Source organism: Amblyomma maculatum, chromosome 3, assembly GCF_055883805.1.
Source record: "Amblyomma maculatum isolate TAMU_Amacu chromosome 3, ASM5588380v1, whole genome shotgun sequence".
NCBI lineage: Eukaryota > Metazoa > Arthropoda > Arachnida > Ixodida > Ixodidae > Amblyomma > Amblyomma maculatum.
Genome location: NC_139346.1, coordinates 145,132,417 through 145,157,488, shown reverse-complemented (window position 1 = coordinate 145,157,488; position 25,072 = coordinate 145,132,417). Strand labels below are relative to the sequence as shown.

Genomic DNA, 25,072 nt, shown 5'->3' with positions numbered 1-25,072 from the left:
AGCAGCTGTATAACTTGCGTACTACCCCACTGCGATGCGGCACCAAGAACACGGTAGACGGTGGAACTAAGCAAGTAACAAGGATGGAATAATGGAGCAATGACAACGAGACGCGGAGACACCTCGTAAAATGGCAACTATGAGCATCATGCATGGAGGTAAAAACAAAAAAGACGAGCATAACCGATGATGATGATATACCTGAGCACGATATCGCCCACTGGTAGCACAAGCACACAACGAGGCCAGCTAGGTTTAGTAGTGCTCAGAAGATGGCGCTTGTTACTACTAGCAGACGACTCTCGCGGTGATAATATTGATGGTGTGATGATTATGAAAGGAAAACAAAAATCCGATTTTTGACGCCCGATGTTGGGGGTGCGAGCATTACACGAGTGCGAGCATTATGCGAGTAAATACAATATTATTTGAGAAATTGAGGTTCGAAATTTCCGATTATTCGAGAATTACCGAATACGCCGAAAATTTTCTAATTCACCGCAGTTTCCCCACTTTACACTTCACCGCAATGCTTCTTTTCTGGTTCCTTGAAGGCTAAATTAACGAAAGTTTACTGTAATCAGCAGTGATTTGACAACTCCATCCTGTTTTATGCAAGCCCTCCCCGTACAAAAAAAAAAAAGGTAAAATTTATACTGGATTTGTCAGTAGGATATATATATGCTTGTGGGCTATTCTAGTTTAATTTCATTTGCAAGTACCAAGTAAGTATCAAGTGAGTCCCAAATGAACAAGAACAAGTGTTAGGTATTTTTTAATTTTCCATTTTTGTTTCATTAATCAGATATTTCAGTCAATATTCAAAGACATTTTTTTCCCCGTATTTGTATTCAATTCATATTCGAAAATTTCAAAATTTGCGCACCCCTAATATTAAGCTAAGAACAAAAAGACGTTCACTGCTGCAATAAAAAATGTGCAATGGCAACGTCTTGTAAGGTTCCTCAGCTGAAATCCACCGTGTACTCGGTGTGCTAAAATTTGGATCTTCCGAACGATTTCCCCCACTTGACACGAATATTTTCCATACTGACCTCTAAGGTTTATATCGTCGAGGTTCTGTACCAGCCACCGTATAACCATGCCTAGTCTGTTAGTGAGAGACGCGACACAACCACCGAAAATGGTGAAAATTCAAGCGTACACACTGTTCTCATTAACCACCCCATCGATCGCTCTCAAAGTGGCACATATGTTGGGGATGAAGTCCAGAAAAAAAGACTTTCTTTTACATAATTCTAAGCAGTGTCAGATAGTGGCCGCATGCTCCCCCACGTGGATGGTGATATGGCTAGTGCCCGCTGCCTAAAACCACTGAGGACATAAGCCCAGTCATACAAAATGCATCCCTTGCTTGAAACTTTGTAACTTTAAAATATTTCTGATTCTCATCAACAAGGCTTCACTGTACCAATTCCTATCAACAAAGTGTTAGCACAGCCCTTTCAAAGTGCTCCTCTTACAAACTCGAGGGTCTCCAGTACTTGGAATGTGCCGTGGGATTGCCTTGTACGGGCATTGTACACTACGCAACCTCATCTGTACTTCTGAGAAGAGCACCTACCCACAGCAAATGAAATGAGAAGACAGGTTGGTTACACCGAGAGAGTACAAATGGGGCATATTGACACATGCCATTCATAGGCGACGAAGATTTGAACCGGCGGTTCGGAGAAGACGACGAAGCGAAACAGTGCTCCGCTTTCGTGCTGCCCTGACTGGCTGTTGGTGTCCTTCGGTGTCAGAGTGCCAGAACGCCTTCTGTGTAACGTTACGTTACAAATCTGGTGGAGGCATCGCCAGGTATCGATCCAGTCCTGCAGAATCAACCTGCCAATACGGAGCTTACCCCCGTACATCAACGCCTCGGCCGCCGCCTACGTGGAGAGCCCCCTGAATTCGGACCCCTTCCGGCTGCTACCAGAACGACGCATCCTCAGACGGCCGTCGAACCTGCTGCAATGACATCTGAGAGCAGGCTTCCCACCCACATCCTGTGTCATCAGCCGCGAACACCCCCCTCCTTTCATGGCGACGTGTTCGAGGACGCCGAGGACTGGCTTGAGAACTACGAGCGAGTTGCTCGTTACAACGGGTGGACTGATGAGCGCAAGCTCCACAACGTGTACTTCGCCCTTGAAGAGTCTGCACGGACATGGTTTGAAAACCATGAGGCTGCCTTCCCATCCTGGGCAGCCTTCTGTCGTGATTTCAAAGCCACCTTTCCTAGCGCCGACCGCCGGGAGCGAGCAGAAGCTGCGCTACACTCGCGCAATCAGCGCCCGAACGAGAGCGTGCGTATGTTCTTTGAGGACATGACACGCCTTTTCAAGCGTGCAGACCCACAAATGCCTGAAGATAAGAAACTGCGTCACCTGATGCGGGGCGTTAAACAAGAACTTTTCGCCGGACTGGTGCGCAGTCCACCGCGCACTGTGGCGGAGTTTCTCAGCGAGGCAGCTACCATGGAGACAACGCTGCAACACCGAGCCCGTCAGTACAACCGTGACGTGAACATCATTGGGTCCGACGCACCTCCTGTGCATATCGGCAGCGACATGGACGCGCTACGAAATCTCATCCGTTCTGTCGTGCGGGAGGAACTGCAAGCGCTCCGGATGCCTTGCAACACAACAGCTTTTCCTTCACTGGCTGAAGTCGTCCGGGACGAGGTGCGTATGGCAGCTCAGCAAGTTGCTGACGTTCCCCAGCAGCGCGTTCCCCACCAGACGATCGATGCGAGGCCCACCTACGCGTCCGTATTACGTAGGGCTCCCCCGCCGGATCATAGTATCAACGCCGCAGCTCCAGCAATGGAGCCGCAGGGTCCTCGCATGGAGGGACTCGCATGGAGCCGCATGGGGCCTCACTACTCCCCTCCGCCAATCTACCAGCGACCCCGTCAAGTATGGCGGCCCCGGGACCGTCGCCCCCTGTGCTATCATTGCGGGGAAGCCAGTCACCTTTACCGGGCGTGCCCGTACCGCCGCGTCAACATGCGGGGTTTCGCCTCGGAGGAACTCCACCCTCGGAATGACGAACGGCCTACTGAGATTGCAAGCGACCTTGCAGCGCGACAGTATCCCGTAACGTCCGGTTACCAAGAGCGTCGGTCTACGTCCCCGACGAGCTACCGCTCTACAAGTCCCCATACTTCCCGACGCCGCTCCTCTCCCAGCCCTAGCCGGGAAAACTAATACCAGCGGCCTTCGGAGGCAGGGTCGCTGATGTCGGGAAATGTGAAGATCCTCCGTCATCGTCAGGCCGACCCGACGAGATTTCGCTTGTGTCAGGTAGCGACAGCATCCGGCACACTACCTCCGATTTATGTGTAACGATTGATGGAGTGGATGTCACCGCGTTACTCGACACTGGTGCCGATTATTCAGTAATGAGCCGTGGTCTCGCCCGAGAATTGAAGAAAGTCTTGACACATTGGTCCGGCCCGAAAATTCGCACGGCGGGAAGTCACTTGATCGAACCTGCAGGCAAGTGCACAGCGCGGGTCGGCATCCGTGGTTTTGTGTATGTCGGAGAATTTATCGTGCTTCCTGAGTGTTCGAAAGACTTGATCCTCGGTCTAGACTTCCTGCAGACCAACGGCGCTGTCATTGACCTGAAAGAAGCGCGTGTTTCCTTTTCGACGAAACGAGCCGTGGCGCGCATTGAAAACGAAGATCCGGGTCTGAACGTTTTGCGTATAGTCGACGATGACGTGAGGGTTCCGGCACGTTCTAGTGTGTTGGTTCTTGTAAAGCATGACTTATTCCACGATTACGAGGGCATCGCGGATGGGCACCTTCCGCTACTACTCGAGAAGGAATTAGCCGTTGCTCGAGGACTCGTACAACTCCAGAACAGTTGTGCTACTGTCCTCCTGACAAATTTTGCTAAGGAGATGCGGCATCTCGCCAAGGACACGGCTGTTGCCGTCCTTCACGATGTTACTGCCTTGCCTCATTTATGCACCACCGGAGCGAACCCTAAAGAGGAGGCCGCACCTTGTCATGCTCTGCAGACCGTTAAAATTAACCCCGACTTGAGGCCCGATCAGAGGAATCTTCTTTCGGCTCTTCTGAGCGATTTCGCAGACTGCTTCGCCACAGGCTCTAAGGTTGGTCGTACTCCTGTCGCCAAGCACCGAATCATCACCGATGAGACCACGTTACCGGTATGCCAGCGCCCGTACCGGGTTTCTCCTAAAGAACGTGACGCCATTAAAATGCAAGTGGATGAAATGCTTGCGGACGACGTGATCCAGCCTTCGACGAGCCCATGGGCATCGCCAGTGGTCCTTGTCAAAAAGAAAGATGGCACCTTGAGATTCTGTGTCGATTACCGAAAGTTAAATAACGTCACTAAAAAGGACGTCTATCCGCTGCCCAGGATTGATGATGCCCTCGACCGACTACGCGACGCCAGGTACTTCTCATTAGACCTCAAAAGCGGATACTGGCAAATTGAGGTGGATCAGAGAGACCGAGAGAAGACTGCATTTGTGACGCCCGACGGCCTATACGAGTTTAAGGTGCTTCCGTTTGGTCTTTGCTCTGCACCGGCCACGTTCCAACGTATGATGGATACGGTTTTATCAGGTCTGAAGTGGCAGTCGTGCTTGGTGTACTTAGATGATGTCGTTATTTTCTCGCCTACTTTCGAGCAACACTTGGACCGGTTGCGCATCGTGCTTCAAGCACTCAAAGGCGCGCAACTAACGATCAAGCCTGAGAAATGCCACTTTGCTTTCAAGGAACTACGCTTTCTCGGCCATGTTGTCAGTGCACAGGGCGTTCTCCCTGATCCCGAAAAGACGACCGCAGTGTCAAATTTTCCACGCCCCACCGACAAAAAGGCACTTCGACGATTTCTAGGTCTTTGTTCATACTACCGACGCTTCGTCCAAGATTTTTCTAAGATAGCTGAACCACTGACAGCACTAACCAGAGAAGACATACCCTTCCTGTGGGGAGACGATCAAGAACAAGCCTTCCAGGAGCTTAGAAGCCGCCTACACAGACCCCCAATACTCGCCCATTTCGATGAAGACGCCGCAACCGACGTACATACTGATGCCAGCAACGTTGGCCTCGGCGCGATACTCATTCAGTGGCAAGGCGGAATAGAACGGGTTATCGCCTACGCGAGCCGAACACTCTCACGATCAGAGGCGAACTATTCGACAACAGAGAAGGAGTGCCTTGCGGTAATCTGGGCCATCAGCAAGTTTCGACCATATTTGTATGGACGACCCTTCCGTATTGTCAGCGACCATCATTCCTTGTGCTGGCTGGCAAGCCTTAAAGACCCGTCTGGACGCTTAGCTCGTTGGAGCCTCCGTCTTCAAGAGTATGACGTCACTGTTGTGTATAAGTCGGGACATAAACACCAAGATGCGGATTGTTTGTCACGCGCGCCATTGGACTCCACTGCAGTGGAAAACGCCGACGATTTTCCCTTTATTGGGGCCATTACCCAATCACATATGGCTGACCTTCAACGCAAGGACCTGGAGCTGGCGCCGCTCATCGATTATCTGGAAGGACACGGTGGTAGAGTACCGCTTGTTTTTCGTCGTGGCTTGCAGTCATACGCTTTACGAAGTGGAGTTCTCTACAAGCGCAATTTTGAAAGATCCAAAGAGACATTTCTACTCGTAGTGCCTACACACCTACGGCCTGACATCTTAAGCGCTTGTCACGACGAACCGTCCTCCGGCCACTTGGGAGTTAGTCGTACGCTTGCAAGAATTCGGGAGAAATACTATTGGCTGAAATTATTACCTTCAGTGCGATCTTACGTAAAAACCTGCCGTGATTGTCAACGCCGAAAGACTCCACCCGTGAAACCAGCTGGATTTCTTCAGCCGATCGCTCCACCGAAAACTCCTTTCCAACAAGTGGGGATGGACCTTCTTGGTCCTTTCCCGAAGTCAAGTAATGGAAAGCGTTGGATTGTTGTCGCGACGGACTACTTGACCCGATATGCTGAGACCGCATCGCTCACAAATGGAACTGCCGCCGAAGTCGCAGAGTTTTTTGTCCACGACATTGTGTTGCGTCATGGCGCTCCGGCTGTTATCATTACCGATCGCGGGGCAGCTTTTACGGCCCGCCTGACTAAGGCTGTACTGAACCTTACACACACTAGCCATAGACGGGCCACGGCATACCACCCACAAACTAATGGCTTGGTGGAAAGGCTAAACAGAACTCTGGCTGACATGCTGTCTATGTACGTGGATATAGAGCATAAGACCTGGGATAAAATCCTCCCATATGCCACGTTCGCATATAATACGGCACTTCAGGAGACGACGCGACTCACACCCTTCGAGCTTGTCTTCGGCCGTCGAGTGACCACTCCACTGGATACAATGCTGCCCGTATACACCGACGACGAAGATGAGCTTGACCTGGACATCGCTAGTTTTACCCAGCGTGCGGAAGAAGCACGGCAGCTGGCAAGGCAGCGTGCTTCTACAACAGCAACTAGACGCTGACCGTTACAACAAGGGACGGCGCTTCGCTGCCTACGAGCCTGGAGACTATGTCTGGATTTGGACGCCCGTTCGTCATCGTGGGCTGTCTGAAAAATTGCTGCGCCGGTACTTCGGCCCATATCGTGTCCTCCGCCGCCTCAGCGACGTTACTTAAGAAGTTGAATCCGCGACCCAAGATCCCTCATGCCGCAGACGACGCAAGTTCACTGATGTTGTACACGTCGTCCGGATGAAACCCTACCACGATCGCCCCGCTGACTATTCTTGAGACTGATGGTGCCCCGTTTTGTGTTGTGGTATCCCACACCAACCTAGCATAACATCTGTCAGCTCATCGCATCAAGCAGCATTTGCAGCATCGAGGCGATGCTGCCAAGAAGGGGGGCAATGACACATGCCATTCATAGGCGACGAAGATTTGAACCGGCGGTTCGGAGAAGACGACGAAGCGAAACAGTGCTCCGCTTTCGTGCTGCCCTGACTGGCTGTTGGTGTCCTTCGGTGTCAGAGTGCCAGAACGCCTTCTGTGTAACGTTACGTTACAATATTATGCTAAGCATTCAGGTGAACAGAACAGCTGAACATCGAGAGGAACACTGAAGCTGCCATACTCATTTCACCACATTTCGACTTTCTCACGATTTGGGCATTTTTCTCTCTCAAGCAAGAGCAAAACATTCTAGAAACAAGTGGAGACTTCTAACTACCGTAAAAACCCGCGTATAATACGAGTTTTTTTTCCAACTTTCAGCGTTCCAAATTTCCGCCTCGTATTATTTGCGGATCCCAACCAAAATGTCAAAGTTTTGCGAGAAGTTTTGGTTTCGTTGTTGCCGCGTGGCTACGGCTTGGCTTTGTTATCGATGTGCGGCTACGGCTTGGCTTCGTTGCCCTAACGTGGCCGCACCCCGCAGTGGCCACGACGTCGAGGTGTCGTCTCTTTGTTGTTGAGTCGTCGAGTGCGCACAGCATCAGCGCATGTGCTCTCGTGCAAACCACGGTTCGCGAAAAAGTGCACGCTTTTTTCTTTAAGTGAACGAGCAGGATGCCAGGGTCTCGGAAACAGTACTCGGCTGCTTTTAAGAGAAAGGTGATTTTAGTTGCTGAAAACATCGGCAACAGTGCGGCCGGGAGGCAGTTTGGCGTCACCGAGGGAAGCATTCGCGGATGGCGACGACAGAAAGAAGCCCTTTTCGCGTGCAAGGGAATGCGAAGAAGCTTTCGCGGGCCAAAGAATGGCGCATTCCCGGAAATTGAACTCGCTCTGACGGAGTTCGTACGAGAACAGCGAGCATCGCATCTAGCTGTGAGCGTAGAGCTTATGCAAGCAAAAGCTAGGGAGCTTGCAAGGGAAAAGGGAATTCCGAGCTCCGCCTTCAAAGCAAGCAAGCACTGGATACATCGCTATATGTGCCGTGCTGGATTCTCGCTACGCCGGCGAACCTCGATTTCACAAAAGCTGCCCGAATCCTTCGAAGAGCTGCTGGTGGCTTTTCAGCGCCACGTGATTTCTTTGCGAAAGACCAAAAACTTTCAGCTGGGGCAAATAGGCAATGCTGACCAGACGCCGGTTTACCTGGACATGCCATCGCCCCTCACCGTCCATGAGAAAGGCTCTAAACAAGTTTGTATCCGGTCTACTGGAAACGAGAAGACGCGGGTTACAGTCATGCTATCGTGCACGGCAGACGGCCGCAAGCTCCCGCCCTATGTCATCTTCAAGCGCAAGACAATGCCGAAAGGTGAGGAGCTGCCGAAGAATGTCATCGTGAGATGCCACGAAAAAGGTTGGATGAACGAGGATCTTGTCCTCGACTGGGTGAAGTCAGTGTGGTGCAAACGGCCCGGTGCACTGTTGTCCTTTCCATCCATCCTCGTGCTGGACGCGTTTCGTTGCCATTTGGCCGACTCGGTGAAAAGGCTGCTAAGCGACTGCCGCACAGAACTTGTTGTGATTCCGGGTGGGATGACCTCACAACTTCAGCCTCTCGACGTTTTTGTCAACAAACCCTTCAAGGACGCAGTCAAGCGATGCTACGCGGAATGGATGCGGTCAGGTGAGCCTGCAGTGACGCCGGCCGGGCGGCTGAAGCGAGCATCGCCAGCCACGCTGTGCAAATGGATTGTGGACGCGTGGACAAGCATCCCAGAGGAGCTTGTGCGCCGTTCGTTTAAGAAGTGCGGCATCTCAAACGCCCTCGATGGCACAGAAGATGAGTACCTGTGGGATGATTTGTCCGACAAAGAAATTTCCGAGGAAAGCGCTGCTGAAGATGAAAGTGATTGAAGTGTGAGGTCCGATTTCAATAAATGTCTTGTTTTTTCTCTCTCGTATTATATGCGGTAAAAACTTTTTTTTTCCATTTCGCGTCTCCAGAATTTCACCTCGTATTATATTCGGGTTCGTATTATACGCGGGTTTTTACGGTACATCCACTTTTCCATCCTGAACTCTTGAGGTGGTAGGGATCTCACCTGGGGGACACTCGCGCAACAGTGGTGTTAGCAACGCTGTCCAGTTGAGGGGCGGCAAGGCGCGTTCCAAGTCCTGGTCCAGGCTGGTCAAGCAGGCACCGACACGGCTGTTCCAGGTCCCTGCATCAGCAAGCCCCTTAACTTCTAACGAGCAACCAGTTGCAAGACAAAAATTTGGCACCTGTGTTCACTAAAAGGTATAAAAACGCAACTGGATTGGCTCGAGATTAACCCTTGTTACATTGGTCACATTATCCCTACGAGTACCACCCTCTGCCTCCACACTAGAATCAAGGCAACTGATGCTGGTCATGTGACCGGTTCTCCTCTTATTTAAAGGGGCAGGATTAGTATATACAGTTGCCGACCAGTTTTTCTGATGTGGTGGGGCCAGGCAAGTAGTCCAAATAATCGAACAGTCCAAAAAACTTGTGAAACAAAAAAAAAATCCCTCTTATGCAAAACATTTGCTTTAAAAATTGCAAGCTCTATCACTCCCCACATTTCGCATGTAAGCCAATAATAGAGAGTTACAGCATAGTGTAATATCCTTCTCCTTGCCACATTGAGCTCCATTATTTTGCAGGATATGCTAGTTAACACAAAGCAGCTTTTGACTTGTCCTATACAGTAGAATCTCAGCGACACGAATCTCGGGGGGGGGGGGGGCCGCGGGCCGCGAAGAACATTCGTATCATCCAAAAATTTGTATTGTCAAAGTGAACAACAATCATTAACTGAAACACGGGAAAAGTATTCATGCAAATCTATTTATAGCCGAGGAGATTTACGACCACACTGTCACGGCTCACGACTCAAGGTGCGTGTAGTGTGAGGGATGATTGCGACATTGGCAATGTATAGGCTACATGCTATTACAAACTGCTCCGTGTTGTGTGTGCGGTATGACAGGTAATAACGTAGTCAACGATGTGTGGGTCATAACTGGCGATCACGACCTTGGCGATTTACGGGCTCTACGCAGCTGCAAGCTTCCAACAGCATGTCAAGCACAATAGGCGATTGATGACAGTGCAACATGACAATGCGCGGACCCATGACAATGCGCGGACAGGCGATTGCGATGTCAGCAACCTGCCACTATGAAATGCTCGCAGTGCGTACAGCACAGCTGGCGATCCCGGAGTCAAAGACATGCGGGCAAAGTGCAGTGCTCAAGGCTGTGGTCGCAGTCAGTTCGCACTTTGGAACATGGGAAATTCTGTACACTGTACACAATGCAGTCCGACCAGGGATTTTGCGAATTTGTACCATCCCAAAATTCGCATCAACCAGATTCATATCACCGAGATTCTACTGGTAATGACAACTTGACGGACCTTTAATAGCTCTAACCAAGGCTAATCACACCAAAAGGTAAAGAGTGGTAACCGTGGTACCTAAGTTAGGTGCCTGTTGTGCAGTTCGAGTGCGTTGCGGAGCTTGGGAAAGAAATAAAAGTCAGCAATCTGGTCCAACTCTGCAAACTACAAGCTCGTCTTATGTTGTCACAGCCACACGCACACAACTGCACTGCCTCGGAAATAAGCTGGCTTTGAATTTATGGTAAAAAAATAAGCCTCCACCTTACTGCATCATACGAAGTGGCGAGAAGTTGCTCACCTGCCTTGATCGATGTGGCCAGGAACTCCACCAGAGGCCTCAGCACACTGGCATGGCCCAGGTAGGAGTAGCTCGAAGGTACTGCATTCCACGCAAATGCGACAGGCACAGTAAACAAACGATCACAGTGAGTCAAAGTCCTCGCAACTCTAGTGACAAACTATTGTAGGGCTACCTCGAGAATAACAGGCTGATGAAACATTTTAACAAGACGCTAGCAAATAAGTCACCGACCCATTTTTCCAGACATGGCAGGACTCGGAAAATGGTCCGAATAATCGAATAATCGAACAGTTCGAACAGTTCGAGAACTTTTGCTTCCGCGCGCCACCTGCACACTCATGCTAATTGGCGCTAATTGGTCCCGACTTCCGAAGTGGCAGGCATATATGCCGCCGGGAAGCATGCAACTCGCTTAAGGCGACCTCTGCATGCATTGTGGTGCTTCGTAGATATGGATCGTGCTAACCTACAGCGACCGTAACTCTTCATTAGGCTATCACAGCCAGTCACACTTTTGTCACATCCATGCCACTTTACAACTGTGAAGCAGCTGCAGGTCTGCTCGTGCCGCAAACAAATGCACACACACACAAAGCAATAAACTTCAGTTTCCATGGGTAATGACAGTCGTGAAGACCACGAGATGAAACTCAAGAAGAAAAAAGCGAGCACACCAAGAGCCTCCGCATCTGTATAGACCCCTCCATCCCCCCTATTCTTCCCACAGGCGGCAGCGTCGTTGAAACCAAGCCAGACAATGCTCAAGATTCATTTTCAGTCCAATTGCACACTCTTTGTAGGTCATCATGATGATAACAAAGAGTGCATTGTTATTGGCGCTGCAAAGATGGCAATGATGAACAGAAGCCATGCTACTAGTCCGTTTGAGTGACTCTGCTTAGATCCAAGACGGTGCCTTTCACGGCTGCACAAACTGGCTGGTTGCGATGATGCCCACTCACGTCTACTATATAATGCTGAAAGAAAAAGCCTTCAGTCGAAAAACCATCTCCACAGTTCTGCTGCCACGAATATTTGTCTCAAAATTCAAACTTTTGGAGTCCACAGAGTCCGGAATATTAGTACACATTCTTATGGGGCGTGTGGCAGTTCCTGAATGAGTCCGAAATACTGCACAAGTCCTCATTATTGAAGTCAGAAAAATTAGGTTGGCTACTGTAAGCTATTGATGTACTACACTGGTGGGAAGAACAAAATGTCAGATGGAATCATGCCTTACATAACATTAATGTACAGTATAGCTACGCAGAAAATGACCCATATGACGCCGTTTCAGCCCAGCTCAGGAACACAAGGTGACGACAACGCTCGACTTCATGCTGCCTCATGCAGAAAGAAATACAAGTGATCACATTGCTTACGTTCTACAATACATCAAAGATGCCCACTGAATATCAAGGGTGCGAGAATCCAAGACCAATAGAGTTGCGAGGCATTATGCTACAACCTGTGGTGATGGCATGTCAAATATCTGGTAGGAAAAACACTGTGTGAATACGGTCCCCAATCAAACAATGCAGACTTGCAACCAGTGTGAATGTAGGAGGGTTTGAAATACTAATTACTATGAAACCAAAGCAAAGACTAGGCATGCAACAGATGAATGGCTGAAAGGTTTCAAGTAATATGAGTTGCATTACTGAAGCCAGCCTGCATTGTCTCCTGGGTTCCTATTGTCGCAAGATAAGGTCGTTCACAGCAAAAATATTTCGGTAATTAAAGCATCATGCAACGTTTACAGAGTGCCAACTGGCCACTTTTTCTACACTCCCACCTGCGTGCCACCTGCCATTCACTGCAGATAAAAGAACTCAGCACAGATTATAGTTCTGTGAACTGTGACTACTATTCAAGTTTGTGCAGTGGACGACTTCCGAGAGCAGTGCAAACTCGCTGCCCTTGTGGAAGATGTGCCTACTCCTGGTGAAGATCTGCCTGACCATTTGAAAAGTTCTCCTTTAGCTCGAATTCTGTTTTATTCAAACCAGTTTTTAATTGTCCTTTAAGTTTGAGCTAACGAAGTTTCACTATTTTATAGAAGCGAACCAGCGAGTATAAATTTGGCAAGTACGAAAGGGGTTTGAAAAATCAAGCAAACAATTGCAAAGCATCCAAAGGGAGCACATGGTGCCCTAAAAAAGTGTCGATAAAAAAAAAGCCAATAAAACTGGGGTTCCCAGCTTCGGGCTGGCGACTGCGTTCTTCCTCGGCCCTATTCTAGTTCTCCGGTCTCAAGCACCCCAGTACCCCTTCATCTTCCACTCCCAACCACTTACCAGGCGTTGCTCCTCCCTGGCTGTGTGTACTACTCGTGCCCAAGTGGCCGAGTGCCCAAGCAGCACAGCCGGCGAGCACCACGTCCCGCGCTGAGGAGCGCGAAAGCAGCCGCAACAGCTGCTCCTGCATCTGGCGTCGCTCAGCGCCGCGCTCCTTGCTGCTCACCCCGTCCTCTTGGTCGGCCACCTGCAGATGAATCAACGAAAATGCAGGTGCAGCGAACACTTTCCCTTTCATTATATTTAATTAAAGACCCCTCTCTGGAGGAGTATTACATACGGGGTGGCAAAGTCCTGCAAATTCTCATCATCATCATCAGCCGAATTATACCGACTGCAGGGCAAAGGCCTCTCCCACATTGCTCTAATTAACCTATTCATGTGCTAGCTGCTTCCAACTGACCCCTGTAAACTTCTTAAGGGGGGATGCTAGGCTAAAGGGTCAACTTTTGAACGGCTGTACCAATTTTCATAAAATTTTCTGGAGTGGCTTACCTTCCTCTTATTAGAATATATTCTAAATTTCATTGCCCTAGCACAAATAGGTAATAACTTGTAGCTGCTATATACTGAACAAAGAGGTGTGTTAGCTTAGGAAAACTATCATTTCAAAAACAATGAAGATATACTAATTTTTTGTGATTGAATACCTTCTAGATAGTTCATCGTGCAGGATAAGGAGAATTGCAGGCTTTTTACGGCATTTTTGTAAAAATTCCTGCATTTGGAAAACAAACTTCATTTTTTTTTTGTTGTCATTGTATGTAAGATGTCTCAATTTTTTTCAACTTGGAGAGTAATTAGTGATCTAAAAAGTGCCTTATCTCGTTCTCGACAAAAATATAGTCCAGAAACCACCTTGAAAGCCGCTTATAGCGAAAGAGTTTGGAAATGATAGTTTTCCTAAGGTTGTGTTTTCGCAAAAAGTGCGAACTTAGAAAAATGAGTTCAAACATTTCGGAACATGCTGTTTAATTTTCGGACCAAAAATAATTAATCAAAGTGCCCTGCTGCATACATAGGGCCCTCCTCTTCAACTCGACGCTGCTATGTGGCGATTGCTTCGCTTCCCAAAGCTTCTCCGCGTTGAAGACTTTGTTGCAGGCATCTTCCTATCCCACCATCAACCACTCACTGATCGCAACAAACTCGCAGAAGCGCAAGAAAGATAACAAGCAGCATCGAACCTACTAAAGCAGTCTGGTTAGCCAGGCTACTTTTGGCGCAAAAACAGCGCTCGAAGGTCACTTGTCTTGTTTCGGCCAATCCAAGCTTCAGTTTCGGTTTTCCAGCCAATCCGCAATTGCCCGGCCCAAAATAAGGCTTTCCGTTTTTCTTTTTCTTTTTTAGTTGTGCACTGTACTCTCGATAGCAGGTCATCTTTGGCTAGAAAGTGAGAAAAACAAACTTTCTAATGTGGTGTTCCACTCCGCGTTCGGTTTCTTGCCGCTTTGCGGCCGCGCGTTGAAAGCAGCGTTCATAGGCGCTTTCTGCAGCGAACGCGGTCCACCACCTCGTGAAAAAAATTCATTTTATTATTTTCTACGGCGCTGATGACTACCAAAATTGGTGAGAAGCTTCTTTGATAAATGCAGGATCCAAAATAGCAAAAAATAAAAAACACGTTTTTTCTTTTAAAATCGCGATTTTAGCCCCGCATCCCCCCTTAACCTCATCCACCCACCTAACCTTCTGCTGCCCCCCTGCTAAGCTTTCCTTCCTTGGTATCCAATTTGTTGCCCCTTTTTGACCATCGGTTATCCTTGCTTCGCACTACATGCCCTGCCCACGCCCATTTCTTCTTCTTGATTCTTCTTCTCAAATGCCATTACCTTGAGTTATTTCTCTGACCCACTCTGCATGCTTCCTTTCTCTTAATGTTACACCTACCATTTTCTGTTCCATAGCTCTCTGAATTGTCCTCAGCTTAAGCAGAAGCCTTTTCATTAGCATCCATGTTTCAGCCCCTAAGGTGAGTACAGGTATGATGCAAATGTTGTACTATACTCACATAAAGGAAAGGTATACTTTCCTCTTCAGCAATACCGGCAAGCTGCTAGTCCTAACTTGCAAGTATACTTGCCATATGTGCTCCATCCTAATTAATCTTCTTCGCCTGGTTACTAGTCTCTCATGATCCGGGTCTGCAGTTACTACCCATCCTAAGTATACATATTCACTTACTACTTCCAGTGCTTCGTTACCTATTGCGAAATCTCTGAAATAGATTGTTACAAGTAAAAACAAAACTCTGGAACTTTGTGCTTAAACTGGATTTCAACAAGCTTCAAAAATCCTTGTTAACTCACTACATTGCCAAAGTTCTTCAAACGGGGCCAGTATGATGTGCCCCTTTAACCACACTCTCCAGTAGCTCAGCCAACATTTTTCTTCTGGAAGGAAACTGCTTTCAAAACCCATTGGAAAGAAAGCATTGGCCATTCACCGAACGCAATATATAAGGTAGCACTTGGAGACAATGCACTATTTAAAACCCTCCTGCCCACAGAAAATAAGGTGAATCCAGCCAGCTATAAGTACTGCCTGACCTCATACGTATTCATATTAATGGCCAGCTATTATATGTTCAGAAGAGGCGTGCAGAATGTCTTGCACACAGCAGATCTTCTGCATTATTTACTATTACCACAAAATTTGTGCCCCCAAATTTTTTTTCTTTTATTTTCAAAGTGTGTAGTGCTTTTTCCACCAACTAAGGGCAGAGGCGGGAATCAGAGGTCAACCCTTTTCTTTTTTGCTGAAGGAAAATGAAATCTTGCATATTCAGAAATGCACCGCGTGATTAAATACAAAATTTCACTGCATTACCTAGGATAGCTCTGATGTCACAAATTTTTACACAATCGTTGCCGTATCAGCTAGCCTGGCACGGCAACGAAACAAAATAGAAGTGATAAGAGTCTGCAGTTACACCAAAATTTTACTCAAGCGAACACTTAGTGGCACGACATTCTCCAAATATTTTTTATCAGCCTGACTTTTTCCAATACAGAATGCCACGTCCACACATTTTGGGGATGAAGAATGAGAATGTAATTGAGAAACGGATATTAATTGCACAAAGTTTTAGCGCACAACACAATGTTTAGGCATTGTTTTGCCACACTTGGCAGACCTTCTGCAAGCAAGGCAGTCGGGTCAAAAAATACTTTACGGGAAAATGGCACTGGAGTTGCACAAGCACAGATCATGTCAATCAAAATGGTCCCAGGGCGGCAATGCTTATTGTCTATGTCTGTGGGCCTTTCCGTTGCGTAATCAGCTGTGCTTGCCTTTACTGCTTTGGTGGTCCTTGTTATGTTGAAGAAATTCCCCTTTTGGCAGCAATGGAAAGTAGAATGTCGATGAGTAATGAAAGTAAATACTTGAACGGTTATGATGTGGCTAACTACAAATTGTCTTTTTTTTTTTTCAAGTTCATCAAGTACTTAGTGCACATCTTGTTGATTCATTAGGTAGCAACTCGCAATTATTGCACTGAATTAAAATTAGCATAAAATAAGCCAAAGCCAGTAATTTGTACTAAGGAGACATTGTGAGCATGCAACGAAGGATTAAGTGCTATCAGCGGTAAATGCACATCACATGTGAGTTCTCAGAAAAAATGTCAGCAAAAATATTATCAGAGAAAGGAGTATAGCATGTCTCCTCATTAACCCTATGACTGTTTTTGCCGTATGGGTATTATGGCCGCATTCCATCCCGTGGCGACAGTTGCAAGCGGCACTTTTTATTTCGGCTCAAAGTGAATTCAAAGAACACAGTAACTTTCTTCGAACAATTCTAGAGTGAATATTTCAAATCTTCTGACACGCAAAAATATTCACCACCATAATAAGCATTTTCAAAACTGTTTAATTTCCGGCACACGGGACGAGGCCATTGCATGAAAAAAAGAAATAAAGAGCACACTGAAGCTATGTCTCCCTCACTGAAGTTGTGCCACCTTGTACAAAAACGGCTTTTGAAAATTTGGGAAGTCAGCTTGCACACCAAGCAAACGTATTTGAGGAACTGGGACCTACTCGCGAGGCCTCCAACTCTTGGCTTTAAAGGGCCACTGTCCAGGGAAGGACCTTTTAAGCTAAGAAGCCCAGTGTTTCGATCAGATACCGGAGATAGTCTGTGCAAAATGCTACAGTGACACGCGCGCCGCAAAGCAACGAAAATACAAATCAAAGCTCTCTCATGCTCTCCTTCGGGAAGCCAGCTTTCCAGTTTCCTGCGCTGGCCCGTCGAGCCACAGTTATGACTGTACTTCCCGAGAACGACGTCCATTGGTCTGTCTCGCTGACTGATGGGAGAAGGATGGGTGTCTACCGCTCACTGCGCACTTTTCCCTTGCCACGGCCAGACTGAATCCAGCGGCACGCGCTTCTTCGCCCGTTTTTTTTTTTTTTTTCGCGCACGCGGAGTGCCACGCTCCAGCTCCCGCCAAATGTAGGGGAGGAAGGGGAATTTGTCTTGCGGAGGCTATACGACCTCGGACAGGAGAGTGAAAAACATTTGCAAGGGGACGGAAGGAGAGAAGCATGACAGAATCGGGTGATTGCGGTGGCTGTAACTGCGTTATTAGTTACTCTTTTCAAAAACATTTTGCTGCCTTGCGTTCTAGGGGCGAAGACTCACAGTCACCGGGCAAGAAAATATTTTCGACCGGAAGATGGACAGTGGGCCTTTAAGGGGAAACATGGGTCTTAAAATTGGTTTTGTTATTTATTGCCCAAATTTTATGAAACCTCACAAAATTGTTCAGTTTTTTTCTGCTGACTTTAAATATGCAAAAATTTTCCTTCTGGGGTAATTAGTTTTAAAGGTATTAAGAAGTATTGCTATTGCCTGCTAAAACTATAGGGAAAAAAATGCTCATCAGGAATTAATGTTTAATACACAGGCACATACTATAAAGTGTAAGGAATACAATGTTGGAAGCAGTTTAAAACTAATCTAATAACAAGAGATTTAGCAGACAACTGAACTTGGCACTCACAGGCATGGCAACTGTGTAAGAATTTCAAGATAAAAGACAAACATTTTACAAGTGAAAATAAAAAATGTGCTTCCAACATTGCATTCCTTACACTTTACAGTATCTACCTGTATATTAAAAATTAACTTCTGATCAGCATTTTTTCCCTATTGTTTGAGCAGACAATAGTGATAATTCTCTAATACTTCTAGAACTAGTCGTCCTAGAAGGGAAATTTTTGGATATTTGGAATCAGCTGAAAAAACTGAACAATTCTGTGAAGCCTCATCGAAATTGGGCAGTAAATAACAAAATTAGTTTTAAGAAACATGTCTCCCTTAACTACAATGACAGATGACAGCATACACTTCAGCTTATGTATGCTCAAGTACGACTGTCATCACACAGACTTGTTCCAAAATCCATTCCACTGAACGGCATTATTCTTGGCTGCAGTGATCCATGGATGATCCTAAACAACATGCTGCTGCACACTGTCTTTACAAATTCACAATAAACAAAGCATAAAATAGATTCATGGCAGTATTTTTTGTTTCCCGCCATAATCAGGCATCGGAATCAATTCATTTGCCCCATAAGGAAATTCAGTTTTCCCTCTGTTACAGCCTTTACTGATCGTAACCTAGTATTCAGAAGCAACTTTTGAAATACATTTGCCCTTGATTTTTCCTTCAGGTTTGAGTCGATGCCTACTTTATTTTCTGTCCTAACCTCCCATCCACACCTAAGCCCCCTCGGGTGTCTGCAGCAGACGCCTGTTTCAATGTTGCTGATCCGTGAGGTTCACTTCACTAATAGTTATTGCAACCATGGCTTTACCAGACACTTTCAGAAGACATGCGGCAACACAAAGCAGTGTCTCGACGAACAGCATGTGCATGCTGATTGGTGACGGTCACTTCAGTCACGCCTGCTGACACCACAAGCTTGTCTCAGTGCTCACCTGAAGTGGGCCACCGGTTGCCAGCATCACGCAGAGTCCCCGCAAGGCTGCCAGTCGACTCAGAGTGGGCTGACTCTGTGTCAGAAAGGGAGGACAGGACGCGCAACAGCCATCGTGTTGCAAAAGGGGCTCTGTGATAGCACGTGGTGAAAGCCAGACAAAACTCCGCTTTCCCGTGCCCAAGCAGCACGGCATGACAATAACACTAGGCTCAGCTGTGCTCAGTAATAAACACATTGCGACATATCACACGGCCACTAAAAATGTGCAGAGGGCAAGGTTTGTGTCACCGATTGGTAGCCTGTTGCAAGCTACAGAATGTGCACTCAGACACTGTAAGCATGTACGCTTGAGCAAAGTTCCTGGTGTTCATTAGTATCTTAAACACATTCTTTTTTTTTTTTCTGAAGGTGGCTGGCCATAAACCAGAGAATATTTTTATTCTATACCATTATGCGGTGCTTTCTCAGATGCCGCACTACACACGTGACTTATGATTCCCCCATAATTACTTATACCACACTAGTGTTCTTATCTTTCTTATCTTGCCAACAGGGCCATGGAAGGCACAGCACCAATGAAGGTTGAAGTACAATCTCGGTACACGAGACATGGTTACAAGACACACTCGATTATAAGAGACATATGAAAATAGTTTGGTTGGTTTTCCTGTTTGCCATGTTAACAACATTGAATACGAGAGACATGGTTACAAGAGACACCCTGCTACTAAGGGCAACTTTTGCAGGTCCCTAAAGTAACCTCTTCACTATTTAGAAGAGACACAATTAACCCAGGTGCACTCATGCAACGCAGCTGAATCATACGAACTCGTATGTGTGGCAGATTAGATTGACTTAGAAATCAAAATGTCCCTCTTGTTTCAGTCACACAGGAATGTGATGACAGTGGCTGAAACAATGGGAACATCTTGACCTCCCATCAAGAAGAGGCACTCTTTCTTAGTTCCCAACATATTGCCGCGTGCCTCTCTGAAAAGAGGACAAAGAAGAACAGAGGACAAAGAGGACGAAACTGTGTGTAGCGCGTGGAACTGTTCCGATCAGTGATCACTGCCTTGTACTCGTTACATTTTCTGGTGGAGCAGCCGGGTACGATTTCCCTTTTTGCTGAGTGCAACCCCTCAAGGGCAACCGAGAACCACCACGGATTTGACACCGGTCCATCGCAGTTGCAGCCGCCGCCTTCAAGGTCAGTCGCCAGAGTTCGGGCCTCTTTCCTGCACGCCTGTGGCCAACATGCATAGGTTCAACCCGAACATTGCTTCTAACGGAGAGTCTTCACCCCAGTTCGTCGTCCTCCAGTCTCGAACACCACCGTCCTTCCATGGCGAGCTTTATGAGGACGCTGAAGACTGGCTGGACCAATTCGAATGGGTCGCCAATTACAACGGCTGGGATGAGCAAAGGAAGCTCTATAATGTCTACTTTGCTCTCAAAGATTCAGCGCGGACGTGGTTCGTGAACCACGAAACGACACTATCAACATGGGACCTCTTTCGTCGCCAGCTGTTGGCGACCTACACCGCCAACGACCGAAGAGAGCGTGCGGAGTCGGCGCTGAAATCTCGTATCCAAGCCCCAAACGAGAGCATTGGAATGTTCTACGAGGACATGATCCGCCTTTTTAGGCGTTCTGATCCAAATATGTCAGAGGAGACGAAAGTGCGCCACCTAATGCGCGGGGTGAAGCAAGAACTATTTGCTGGGCTTGTGCGCAATCCACCTGGCACGGCATCAGAGTTTCTAGCGGAGGCCACCACGATAGAACAAACACTTCGACACAGGGCTCAGCACTATAACCGTAACGTGTCCGCCATGTCACCGGTCGTCTACGGTTCCGGCATCAACGGTTCTGATGATGCCTTAAGGGAGCTGATTCGATCTGTGGTCAGGAAAGAGCTGAGACATATTCAGCTACAGGGTCTAACATCGTCGTCGAGGCTTCCATCACTCGCGGAGGTCGTTCGCGAAGAAGTGAGGCAAGCCGTCGTCCCGGAACCGTCTGTGCCTGGTGTGCAGCCACCGCCACCGAGTGTGCCAACGTACGCGGCCGTGCTTCAGCAGCATAACCTCTATGATCCTTCAAGAGGGAACCCCACTGTGCCGCATCCAAACCAGCACCACAGTGGGTACGGCTCTCCCAGAGCCAGAGTGAACCCCCCTACTCTTGATCCAAACCCACGCCATCCTGATGATGATGATGGATTTTAATGGCGCAAGGGCGACTCAGGCCAAAGAGCGCCAAACTCAAGGTTAATGGTGCACTCAAGTTTATATGATGGAATAGTTGTGATTTTTCATGAAGGGATAAAAAACTGGTGTATAGGGCCTAAAAATGTATTCGCTCTGTAATATCGCTAAAAACAATGGTGTATAGGGCCTAAAATTCATTTGTGATATATAATGGATGCGCAATGTATAAGTAGATGTATTAAAAGATCTCATCCGTCCTCTCAAGGAGGAGCGGGCTGAGACCCACGTCGATAAAAAATTTCATGTAAAAAGCCTACTTGTGATAAAAATTTAAGCACCTGTTTTAAAGGAAACATTGGGTTGTCGCCAATAAAAATGGATGGGTGTGCAGGTATTTGATGAGTGAACAAGGAGGGAAAATGACGTCTTCTTTCTGGTTCCAGTTGTGCACATATGATTAAAACATGTATGACAGTGAGTCGATCACCACATCTCGAGCAGTGTGGTGCAGGAGAGTTGGTTAAAAGATATGTATGGGTTATGTATGTGTGGCCAATTCTCAGCCTGCACAGGGCTACTTCTTTAAATCTGTGTTGTTTTTCTGTGGTGTACCTGCCTATTTTTGCCTTTATTGTGTGTAGTTTATTTTCTGATGCTGCGTCCCATTCCTCTTGCCATTGTTGTCGAATCATGTTTTTTATGTGTGGTTTGAGGTCATGATAAGTTATCTTATCAATGTCTGTGTCATTTCTAAGGGCAGCTGAAGCAGCTAGCCTATCAGCTGCCTCATTACCAGGTATACAGCGGTGGCCTGGCACCCAACACAGTGTAATTTTAATTTCTTGTTCATGGGCAAACATAAGGGTGTTATAAAGAGAGTTCAGTACTGGGTTCTTATTTTGCCATTTCCAAAAGGATAGGGACTTTAAAACACTGAGGGAGTCTGTGTAGATGATCGACGTCTGTATTTTATTTTCTATAATGTGTCTCACAGCTAAAAGGATACCATTGCATTCAGCGGTAAATATACTAGTATTTCTGTTCAGGGTTTTTGACTGTGAAAACTGTGGTCCATGTGCTGCACAGGAGACTTGAGCAGACTTCGAAGCATCAGTGTAATATTCATCACAAGTGTACTTCTCCTGAAGTGACATGAAATGCTGCTGTATGGCAATAGGGGATGCATGTTTGCCCACTTCAAGAAACGACAGGTCGCAATTAACACCGTGCATTTCCCAAGGAGCAATTAGGTCTTTTATGGAAGTTGTATGAAGACTGGTAACCGAAACATTCAGATATTCAATGTGCGTGGCAACTCTGATTGGATATGGTGGTGTTAGAGATGGTTTTTTTGAGAAAAGTGCTGTGCCAGTTTTGTCAAGCAGGAGCCGACGACATGGATGGTCCAGTTGGCATAGTACCTTCATAGCATAAGTTAGAGAAGTAAATTGTCTCCTTCGTTGCAGTGACCATCGGTTCGCCTCGACATAGAGGCTAGCAATTGGGCTAGTTCGGAAAGCGCCTGTAGCGAGGCGAAGGCCGAGGTGGTGCACGGGATCGAGCAATTTTAGCGCAGAGGATGATGCTGACCCATAAACCATAGAGCAATAGTCAATGCGTGATAGAACTACACTATTCAGAAGGTTCAGAAGGCAGTCGCGGTCTGTGCCCCATGACCGGTGAGAGAGAATTTTTAGCAAATTCATCGCTTTGAGACACTTCAGTCGCAACTGTTTTATGTGGGGAATGAAGGAAAGTTTTTCGTCAACAACTACGCCAAGAAATTTATGTTCTTTTTTAAAGGCAAGGCTCTGGCCATTCAGTGTAATGTTGGGGTCAGGCCTGATGCCACGCTGCTTAGAGAAAAGTACACAAACACTCTTTCCAGAGTTAAATTTAAACCCATTGTCATCAGCCCACCTGGACAATTTGTTTACACCTAGCTGAATTTGTCGTTCACAGATGGCCAAGTTGCAAGATTTGAAGCTTATCTGGACGTCATCAACATATACAGAACAAGAAATAGTTTTTGGCAGCACGCTTTTTAAAGAGTTCATTTTGACTACAAAAAGTGTGCAACTGAGAACACCACCTTGAGGGACACCATTTTCTTGAATGTACTGCTTTGAATACGCATTGCCAACACGAACTTTGAAGGTCCGTTCAGACAAGTAACTTCGAATTGTGCTCAACATGTTTCCTGTGATGCCAAGAGAGAAGAGGTCGCGGATGATACCATAGCGCCAAGTGGTATCATATGCTTTTTCAAGATCGAAAAAGACAGATAAACAATGTTGTTTATGTGCAAAAGCATCCCTTGCATAAGACTCAAAGGCAATGAGCTGATCAGCTGTTGATTGCCCAGCTCTAAAACCAGCTTGGTTTTGATAAAGAAGACCATTGTATTCAAGGAAATGGAGAAGGCGACGATTTACCATTTTCTCAAAAAGCTTGCATAGACAGCTGGTTAGTGCGATAGGCCGATAACTAGCAGCAAGTGTGGGTTCTTTTCCGGGTTTTAATATTGGGATGATGATCGCTTCCTTCCATGCTTTAGGAAAGCGTCCTGTGGCCCATACTTTATTATACAGGTAGAGTAGGGTTTCAACAGTGTTCACATGCAGATGCCTGAGCATTCCATATGTGATCCTGTCAGGACCTGGAGCTGTGTTACCACATGTGTCTAGTGCAATCTTCAGCTCCTGCATGGTGAATGGGCTATTGTATCCTCCTGAGGATGGCCTTTTATCATGTATGTGCTTCCTCTCCTCTCTTGCCTTGTGCCGCAAAAAGGAATCTGTATAGTGTGCTGAGCTGAATATGTATTCAAAGTGTTGCCCTAGTGTGTCTGCTTGATGTTCAAGAGAGTCACCACTGGTGCTGACAAGGGGCGTTGGGACTGTGCTATATCCTTTAAGTGCTCTTATCCTGTTGTGAACTTTGTGTGCGTCAGAATAGGAGTTCACTGAAGACAGGAATGATGACCAGCTTTCTCGCTTGGAGATGCGTCGAATACGCCTGCCATTTGCCTTTGCACGCTTAAAGGCTATTAGATTTTCGGCTGTGGGGTATCGGCGTAGTTTCGACCATGCCCTGTTTTGAGTTTCACGAGCAGTCTTACATTCTGCATTCCACCAGGGTCTTCGTTTATTTCGTGGCTTACTTGACGTCTGTGGAATGTATTTTTCTGCTGCCTCTATGATGTGCAGCGTGATTAAGCGTTGAGTTTCATCAACGCCTAAGTCAGTAACTGATAAACTGGCCAATGATGACTGTTCCCTGAACATCTTCCAGTTGGCTGCATTTTCTTTGAATTTTCTGGGATTCGACACATTTTCATTTCCGTTCCCAGTATATTTTATTAAGATCGGAAAATGGTCACTTCCGTATAGATTGTTAATGACAGTCCACTCTGTAGCTGCCAGGAACATCGAGGAGCCAATTGCTAGGTCTATGGATGTGTAAGAGTTATAAGCTATATTGTAGTAAGTTGGCTGTTTCGTGTTTAGTAAGCATGATCCCGAGGACAATAAGAATTTTTCGATTAGAACACCTCGGGAGTCCGTTCTTGTACATCCCCATAATGGGTGGTGAGCATTAAAGTCTCCGACCAGCAACCAAGGTTCCGGAAGTTGATCAATCAATTTTTCAAAACTTTCGCTACTTAGCTTATAAGTTGGAGCAATATACAGGGAACATACGGTTGTTATTTTGCCATAAACTAAGCTTCTGATTGCCACTGCCTCTAAGTCTGTGTTGAGTGAGATGTTTCGAGAGGGGATTGATTTTTGTGTTACAATGGCAACGCCACCAGAGGAGTGAGAGCTGCCTTGCCTGTCGTTCCTGAATACATTATATTGCTTAAGGAAATTTGAGTCTGCTGGTTTTAAATGTGTTTCTTGCAGACAAAGTATGTTTGGCTGATAGTCCACAAGAATTTCATATATATCATCTAAATTTTTAAAGAGTCCTCGGCAGTTCCAA

The 25,072-nt window shown here is 46.9% G+C and overlaps 1 protein-coding gene across 1 annotated transcript in view; it reads right to left on the bottom strand.

The window, feature by feature from the left end:
- Positions 1-25,072, bottom strand: part of LOC146196248 (focadhesin) — a 134,006-nt gene that overhangs the window by 17,373 nt on the left and 91,561 nt on the right. The window contains exons 27-30 of the mRNA XM_084598133.1: positions 18,873-18,947; positions 12,919-13,105; positions 10,619-10,699; positions 8,996-9,115 (exon numbers count right to left, since the gene is read on the bottom strand). Coding sequence (XP_084454259.1) covers positions 8,996-9,115; positions 10,619-10,699; positions 12,919-13,105; positions 18,873-18,947 — 463 coding nt within the window. The remainder of the gene's footprint in view (positions 1-8,995; positions 9,116-10,618; positions 10,700-12,918; positions 13,106-18,872; positions 18,948-25,072) is intronic.